Genomic DNA, 9,500 nt, shown 5'->3' on the forward strand with positions numbered 1-9,500 from the left:
CTGGTACAGTTACTGTCACATCTCCCCAGTATTGTTTGGCAAAGGATGCTGAACAAACCATGCTCAGAAAAGTTAATTAATGTGGGAAGAGATCTTGAAAGCCCAGGGAAAGCTCTCATACAATATATGACAGTCATGAAACAGCAAGTGTATTCTGAACCAAACAGGTCACATGCACATATGTCAAAAACATTTTTAGCTTATAATGAGCTCATCTTGAGACCAGAGATGTCCGTGTTTATCTCCTCTGTTAATTTATGCACTCTTTGAGGGTAGTTTTGGTCATTCATCTTTATCCCCACTGCTTAATAGCATTATCTCACACACAGCAGCCCTTCAAATTTATGGAATGAACAGACTCCAAATAAATGATGTTTTAAACTTTTATTTCATGCTGATCTTCTCTTTTCAGGAGAAAGCCCAGATTATTTTCCTGAATTTAAATTTACACCAACCTAAGTTTTCTTGCTACCATAACTGTATTAGCATTTCTGGCATATCTAGGCTGCAGTGTATTTCATTAGTACCCTAGTTGGGAAAGGAAATATTTTATTTTGAAGGGGATATTATTTTCCTCTTTGCAAAATTTGTTTTTATCTCTTTATATATTGTCCTCTGAGATGAAAATGCTATCAGTTTTCAATACAGTTAGAAGTTCTGATGACGTAAATTTATTGCTGGACAATGTGAAGTACTTGCAACTCTTAACACTGAGAGTGTACAACTAAGTTAGCTTATAAGGAATGCCCTCACCAAGAAACAGAATCCTCAAATTAGGCATCTGGCAGACACCCTATTAAACCCCAAAGAGAGAAATTTCACTTGAAAGATGATACAGTTTCAACACCCTAACAGTCTGTATTTCTACTCTGTCAAAAGTACCTTCTACGCTTTCACTCAACTTGGGAGTTCAACATTCTTAGAAAATACCGCTGAGGACTTCTGGAATTTTCCTGTCATCTTTACTACAATGGGTATGAACTACTGATGTGGTCCTTCAAGACCACACAGGTATCTCCTTATTCAACTAAACGAGTTACCAATTATTTTCTATAGTGCTTGCAAATCAGTGAAAATATAATCACCATGAAAATTCAGAGAACAAAGTTCCCTTTTCTCACATACTTGATGCTGTGGTCAACACTGGTTCCTTAACAGCCAAAAGCTCTCATGCATCAGGGGCACTACTGACATGTTTGTTTTTTATGAGAATATCTCCTATACAAGTCATTAGCATCCTTGCTCCACCCATTTAACACCCTCAGCCATGGTGACGAGCAAAAATTCTCTAAACTTTAAATAGAGACCCAGGGGCGCCTGGGTGGCGCAGTCGGTTAAGCGTCCGACTTCAGCCAGGTCACGATCTCGCGGTCCGTGAATTCGAGCCCCGCGTCGGGCTCTGGGCTGATGGCTCGGAGCCTGGAGCCTGTTTCCGATTCTGTGTCTCCCTCTCTCTCTCTGCCCCTCCCCCATTCATGCTCTGTCTCTCTCTGTCCCAAAAATAAATAAACGTTGAAAAAAAAAAAATTAAAGTAAATAGAGACCCAAACACTGTATAGAAATCTTTCAAGATGCCCCATGTGTCTAAATGCGCACTTCAGAGCTGCGGGAACACTGTACTAGCTCTAGCTGAAAACCACTAGTAAGTGCTTCAATGTTCCATCAAGAAATAGTGATTCACTCCTCACCTAAGCTGGGTAAACGGGACACCAAGATGACTAAGACACAGCCCCTGTCCTTGGTTCTAGTGATTCTCTTACTTTCTATCAGTAACGATATACTGGAACACTGAAAGGAACAGCCAAAAAGAATCTATCTGAAATGGGCCACACTAACACTCATTCTGGAACAAAGTATGAAAAATTCCCATTGACTTACATATGCAAATATGTTTTGAATGAGCATAGTTTAGAAGAGTGGGCAAAATGGTGTGGGGGAAAAAAACAACAACAGCTTTTAGAGTCGGAGAAACCTAAGTTCAAATCTCAACCTTGAAACTTATTTCTTCCATGATTTGGGCTAAATCATTCTTCACTGGGAGTGGTATCACTCTACCTCCTCCCATGCACCTGGGTGGAGGTGTTTGGATTATCCCAATGACTGGAGAATGCTACTGGCAATTAGTGGGCGGGGTCACGGATGCTAAATGTCCTGCAAAGGACAGCAGAGTCCAGTTCACCAAAGAATCCTTCCACCCAAGATGCCACCAGTGTTCACCACTAAGAACTCTCTACCCTCAGTTTTCTCAGCTGTCAGAATAGTGATCAGTATACTAACCTTCAAAGTTGAGGGTGAGGTTTAAATGAGATGCTGCAAGTAAAAGTACCCAACCCAGCAATATGTGTACAGTCTGCCTTGATAAATGCTGTTCTCACCTTACTGCCCCCCCTCCAGAGTTAAAATGTCACAGAGCGTTGCTTTTAAATAGGTCCATCATGTGTGATACAGCAAAGAAAGGGAGCAATCATTTCCCCCCAAATGGAGAATATTAATAGGCAGGTATCCTCCAAATTTGACATTCTCACAGTATCTGTTTAACAGGCTTTCACATAAGTAGTCTAACCTTTAAATCAAGAGCCAAAATCTGACCTAGCTCCAATCCTTACTGCCTCTTTCATTCTGTCCCACTAATGTATATTAAATTATATAGTCCCCAACAGATCATAACCTCCTATAGGCTCCTGCTCAACCTAGAATACCTGTTCCCTATTTCTATCTTACTGGCTAAGTTCTCTTATTAAAACACTACTAATGTCTCCAAGAACCAGGTAACAATCCCTCAACCATTAAGCCCTCCCTGCTATCCCCTATCACTTTTTAATTATTTTCATTGTTTATTCATTTTTTGAGAGACAGAGTGCAAGTGGGAGAGGGGCAGAGAGAGGGGGAGACACAGAATCTGAAGCAAGCTACAGGCTCTGAGCTGTCAGCACAGAGCCCAAAGTGGGGCTTGAACTCATGAACTGTGAGATCATAACCTGAGCCTAAGTCGGCCACTTACCCGACGGAGCCACCCAGGCATTCCCCCCCCCCATCACTTCTAAGGAGTTCTTTCCTTATGTGCTCATAAATTGGTTTAAATATTATAGCAGTGGTTTGAAATAACTGGGATACACAAAGCTCAGTTTTCAAGTTTCCTATGAAAACTTCAGTTACATTTTCCTATCTATATAATCTAAAATAGCTCAGAGTTTTCAAGTTTCCTATGAAAACTTCAGTTACATTTTCCTATCTATATAATCTAAAATAAATATAAGCACCTCCTGGATCTGGTCACCCAAGAAGAGTACTAACAAGCAATTCAAGTGTCCACACCTGAATTTGCATATATAACAGCGTTGATGTTTCCGTACCTTCTTTAATTGCCTAAGGTTAATGAGAACAAAACAGCAGCAAACTCCCCAAAAATAAATAAACGTTGAAAAAAAAAATTAAAAAAAAAAAAAGGGGGGCGCCTGGGTGGCGCAGTCGGTTAAGCGTCCGACTTCAGCCAGGTCACGATCTCGCGGTCCGGGAGTTCGAGCCCCGCGTCGGGCTCTGGGCTGATGGCTCAGAGCCTGGAGCCTGTTTCCGATTCTGTGTCTCCCTCTCTCTCTGCCCCTCGCCCATTCATGCTCTGTCTCTCTCTGTCCCAAAAATAAATAAATGTTGAAAAAAAAAATTTAAAACAGCAGCAAACTCAATAAATAAATGATGTGTTCACACCAAATGAAACCCAAATAATTTAGAGCACACCATAAAAGCAAAGGCTTTCCTATGGTTCAAAAAAGGAAATATTAGAAAACCTGAATCACGGCATAATCACAGCAACCCCCAAGGACCCTGTGTTTGTCCCAGGTGGTACCATCTGCATTTTGTGAGGAGCCAAAAAAGTGTTTTCAGGATAATGCTTAAAAATTGAGTCTTATTGGTCTTATGTTTAATTTTCATTCTGTTCTTAAGGAATTTATGTCCCATTTTATATTTGTACATGCCTACATTATGTAAATAAAATTCATATAAACATCACTGGTAGTGAAGAAAAGGAAACTATACAAGTTTCAAGTTTGACAGAATGCATTTCGAGTACACTGAAAAATCAGAACGTAGATATTAACCCTTAATGTATGTTAAGGGGACTCAGAGTTGCAGGCACAGAGTTGGACTTAATACTTGTTCACTGAACGAAACGTAGTTATGGACTTGGGGCAAGTTTCCTTAGCTCTGTTTTCTATAATAAAATGAGGACGCTAATCGCAAAGGTGTGTCCAACCTCAAGTGTAATATTTTTTAAGTACTTTTACAAATTGTTAAATGCTAAATACATGATAGGTGCTAATATTATTGTTTACAAGCGGTCTTTTCAGCTTCTTACAGTTCCTTGAGAGAAGAGCCTTTTGCCAGGCATCTTTACATCCTTACCACGCCAAGCACTTACATGTCTGCTGTTGGGATTCCTCGCCACCCAAAATCACCCGTATAAAAGGTAAACTGGGCTCCCATTAAAACTACAATTTTTTTGCTGCCTTTAAGAAAAGAGCCAAAATGCCCCTTCATTTTGAAATAAGAGCACAGTGACAAACTGCAAATCTGTTTCCAAACTTGTAAACACCAGGGTGTTGTGTTACTAGGACACTGGGTACTACTAAGAGTTTCCATTTGTTTCATTAAACTTTCAATAAAGGCTTTGTATGTGTTTATATTCTTGAAAAGAAAGATTTAAGCTCATTTAAAACATAAAACACCCACAGAAAGGATTATCTGCTATCCCCTTAACACTGGGAAAGTTCTACAAAGATGAAGACAAAATTAGTGTTCACATAAGCACTATTAAAATTCTCAGTGTCAAAAGGCCAGTGTGTGCCTATCTGGAGATAATGAGAATGGAGAAGCGCTAAGCAGACAAGAGGCCAGCTGCTAGAGTGGTTAGCTCCAGAGAGAGGAAATTAGATCTGAGAAGTGCCTAAAAAGCCAAAACAGGGCAGGAAGGCAGGCAAAGTTTCAGCACAATTCTGTTCTGAACCTGAAGTTGGCCAGCCTATTCCCTTCTAACACTGACTCAAGTTTCCAACTTTTGCTAAGACTACCTGGGATTTCTTTTAAACACTGCTTCCGTATTATCCAATATTATTAGTGTCGTTGCAGTGATGGCAGGCACCTCAGGCTGTCTGCCCCCACCAGATCTGACACTCTGGTTGAGCCCCGTCAGACTTCGAAACTATTTTTAACTACTGTGTAACTATGAATTTTAAGTTCCCCCTTAACAGGGCCACAATAGCTGAAGCTTCCCAGGAAAATCTACCAATTACAGGAGCTGTCTTGGAAAGATGTGGCATTAACAGACATTCGTAATGGACACGTTTCAAAAGGAGGGAAACTGAGGCACACATAAGCGACTAGAACCAAATCACGAGACCTGAATACTAATGAAACCAGCTCGGTCACAGTTCTGCTTCCTATCCATTTTCCTCTGAAGTCCTCCACGAAGTCTTTAAAATCTGAAGTAAACACAGCTTTCTAGAGAGCGTCCTCCCAATCAAAAGGGATTACACTCTTCCGGTGCAGTTTGGAAGAGCAGAGACTATAAGCTTGTCTTCTCACCAAACGCTTAAAACAGCGAGACGTATTTGACCCCTCTTCCCTCTGAGCAGAAAAAAGAGGCTCAGGAACGGGCATCTTACGGAGACCCGTCTAAAAAAAATAATCGATTTTACAGCAGGTGGAGGAACGAGGAAAGACTGCAGAGAAGGGGCACTTTATCCTTGCTGAAACCAAGACAGCTGAGTCCTGGTTTCTGGAATCTGTTGGGGAACTTGAGGCAGATGTTCCCAAAGAGACATGAGAAAGGGCGGCATAATTTAAATGTCCAGGCAAAATGGTAAATAAAACTAGCGAGGTTTTGTATTTTGACGAAGTCTTGGGAACTCGGTATCACATTAAAAAAAAAAAAATCATTTTGAGGAAACTGAAATAGGATGGCAAAACACCATCTGAGAGGGTGGCGCTCCAACGCTTTACCTTTCCCCCACGAGTGGTTTCGGATGGCGCCCTCTCCGCCCCGGCTGGTGGCTCGGCTCGCTCACAACTGTTTCTCATTACTGCCGGCAGGACGCCGGGGGACTCGCTTTTGCCACAGAACTTGGAGCGCAGACGCCAGTGTGGAACGGGAACAGAATCACGTTCCGGGAGGGGGAGTGGGAAGGAAGAGCGCCGCGCAGGCTGGGCCGGGTGGGAACGCGCTCCTCCGCGGGTCACGAACTTCACCCGGATTTACCCAAGGAAAGGGGAGTGAGGCGGCAAGGGGACCGGGCGAAGAGGAGGAAACTTTAGCAATGGAGAAAGGAGAACAGAAAGTGGCGAACGGAGCGCAGCCTGGCCCCAGAGCAGCTGGCTGCAGGCGGTCGGTCGGGCCAGGGGCCCCCGTCCGGCGAGTTCGCGCAGGACCCCCAGACGTCCCCCGCGGCTCCCACCTGGCGGCGCCCTGGCCTGGAGCGGGCGGCTGGCTCGTCCCCGACCTCTCCTCCTCGTCCTCTTCCTTGTCCCGGGAAGGGCTTCGGGGAGCGAAGAACCGGGAGAAGGTGTGCCAGGGGGCGCCGCCCCTCCTCCGGCCTCCAGACATGTCCCCTGCGCGGCTGCCGGTCCGGGGCGGTCCGCGGCGAACGGGTTTGGCGGTGTCCTACGCCGGGAGCCCGGCGTGGCAGGACCGGCGAAGGCAGGACAGACTGGGCGCGGGCAACCGGCGCGGCTCAGTCCATCCCGGGCGGGAGAGGCGCGGGCGCGATGCGCACCCCGCGCGGCTGTTGCTAGCGCTGCACGCCGGCTCCTCCTCCCGCCCCCGACTAGCCCGCCCCCTGGGAGGAGCCAGAAGCCGCGGCACCGCCCCGAGTCTGGGCCAGGCGGGAGTCTGCGGGGCCGGCGGGGTCCCAGCTGGAGGCGGGAGCCTGAGATCCTGGGTGGGGTGAACGCGCAGCCTGGGACGCTGGGCTCCGGGTTTCCCGCCCAAAACAGTTAGGCTGTAGTCCTTTGGACTTTGCGCTCAGTTTTTACTCTGTATTACTGACTTTTCTATCCCTCAGGCAGTGAACGAAAACTGTACTCAGACTTTTAAAAGAAGTTGAACTCAAGTTTGTGACAGCACCTTGTAAACTGCGGTATCAGAGGGCCTTGGGCTTTTAGCTAGCAAACAGCTACTTCAAAAACACTTTCCACCAGGGCTGCAATAGAGATTACCCCATGGCGGGGTCCCAGAAGTGAAGGTGGGGCATAGGTGTCTGTGTAGGTCTGTCAACTCTTTTCTTGTTCAGTTACCTTATGTGTGGAATAACTTTTCCCAACCCGGATGCGCCTTAAATTTCTTACACTCCATGTTATATAGGACTCTGAGAACCGTCTTGCAAAAACGACACTGATAAAAACGTGACTTAAATTTCTAAGTGTTTGTTGTTGAAATATATTCTACAGTCGTTACACAGACGTCACTGAAATCTGGAAACCAGTCTTTAAGATGGCTCAAAAACAAAAAGAGTCTAAATACAGTAGTATGGAATTTATTAGGTTTTTTTTATGTTTTACATACAGAAAGCCCTACATAATTAATGTATACATCTTGATGAGTTTGGAGATAAACGCACTCCTGAAACCATCATCACAATCTATGCCATAAACCACCAGAAGTTTCCTCTTGCCTTCTTACTATTTGATAACACTTTAACATACAACACAACACAAAAACTTCTTAGGAATTTTTTCAAGTGTACAATACAGTATTGTTAACTATAGGCACAATGCTGTACAGTAGAACTCTAGGAAGTACTCATTTTTCATAACTGAAACTTTGTACCCTTGAAGAGCTCTGTTTCCTCCTCCTTGCGGCCCCAGGGGACCACCATTCCCCTCTACTTCTATTAATTTGGCTATTTTAGATTCATCCTATAAGTGTTATCCTGTAATATTCGTTCTTATGTGTCTGACTTATTAATACAGTAGATGGATATTCTTTTATTTTTATATCCTAGTGGCTAGCAGAGTGGCTAACATTGAGGCTCATTCACCGCAGGTATTTTGGTTTTGTTTGCTCGTTTCTAAACTAAATTGCTCCTGAGATGGTGTAGAAATATTTACAGACATATTTACAAAGAATCAGACCTTTACTTGTATAAAGATTATATACCAGTAAATGAAATGTCCCCGGCAGTTTTGGCTTGGGGAGGGGAAGGAAGGTACCTTGGGGGTTATCCCTCCTCTAGCTTTGGGGTGCTGAAGAAGAGAAGGTTGTTTATGAGTAAGTTGGACATCTATAAGCCCTGGTCATTTCTGCATCAGCTGGTGGCTGTTGAGCCTCTCTGCCTTCCCCCAGCGGTCTCCTAGAAGCACTCTAACCCCTCCTAACTGCAGCAGAGCCCAAGGCACTCACCCTAATTTGTTCTAGCTTTGATTTAACCCACCAAAGTTAAATCAGCCCAGTTTCCTTCAGCTGGATTCAGGCTGACCAGTGCTTTCTCATTGGAAATATTTCCTCCTTTTCTGTGAGTCTGAGAAAATAGGGAAAAGCTGGAATAATACATAGGCCAAGTAAAGTTCCCAATTCTAACTTATCATTTTAGCAGAGAATCTCCATTAAATGCCAATTTACCAGAAAGCCCAGATGACATGAGAACAAAGAGAGTATGAAGCAAACTGTTCCCTCCAGCTAGAAGGCCCAGAGAATGATTTATCTCCCCAAAGGAATGTTAAGTGAGTACCAGATGTGTCCCCAACTTGTACTGTGAAAAGCAGGCCCTATACCCTAATGTCCACGCAGTGTGTAGATTGTTTGGAAGTCTTTCTGGGGATAGAAGTGGGTGGGATCCAGCAAGATTTAGTACTGAATTATGGTTTTAACTAACAATAGCTTTCTAAGAATAAGAATTTCTCTGAAAAATAGCTGTCAAGGAAAATACAGTGACAGTCCTATTTCTGCATTAGCCACTATCCTCGGTAAGTGAGAAGGCATCAGAATTGTAATGTGTAAACTCCTTCATAAAAATTTTCTACAGTGTTGGTGATGATAGGATAAGTAGTGGAAATAATGCTAATGTTCATCCAAATAGAATCCCTTGTATTAATGAACAGCTTGTAAATGTATAAGATAGTATAGATGCTATTAGAGGCCCCTAAAGTGAACATTTGGGCCAATATAGATCTATGATACTTTTTTTTTTCTCAAAAGCAACTCCTTCATGAAGGAAACAATATCTAATGATACTCTAATCTACATTCTATGGAGGAACAAAGCAGCACTTTGAATGAATTGTAAATATAAATGGTGCCTGGCTCCATAAGGCAAGCTTTGTCAATGCAAGATTAGTTTAAAGCCATAAAAAAATGACCCTAAATTTTCACTGACTTACTTTTCTAATATTTATCAGTTCTTAGATATCCTACATCCTGATATTCTGACTCATATTAACAAATTTCTGAGTACTAAGTTCTAACATTATATTAGGAAGTCTGTACAAATGAATTTTAGAGTTGCAAGGATG

At 43.3% G+C, this 9,500-nt stretch overlaps 1 protein-coding gene across 1 annotated transcript in view; it reads right to left on the reverse strand.

The window, feature by feature from the left end:
• The window catches only part of CRYBG3 (crystallin beta-gamma domain containing 3), a 129,674-nt gene extending 123,076 nt beyond the window's left edge, over positions 1 to 6,598 (reverse strand). The window contains exon 1 of the mRNA XM_047099826.1: positions 6,450 to 6,598. Within this exon, the coding sequence (XP_046955782.1) occupies positions 6,450 to 6,598 (149 nt within the window). The remainder of the gene's footprint in view (positions 1 to 6,449) is intronic.
• Positions 6,599 to 9,500: the final 2,902 nt, after the last annotated feature.

Source organism: Lynx rufus, unplaced genomic scaffold (assembly GCF_022079265.1).
Source record: "Lynx rufus isolate CCGP_SWC_20201006 ecotype Redwood Valley unplaced genomic scaffold, mLynRuf1.p SCAF_5, whole genome shotgun sequence".
NCBI lineage: Eukaryota > Metazoa > Chordata > Mammalia > Carnivora > Felidae > Lynx > Lynx rufus.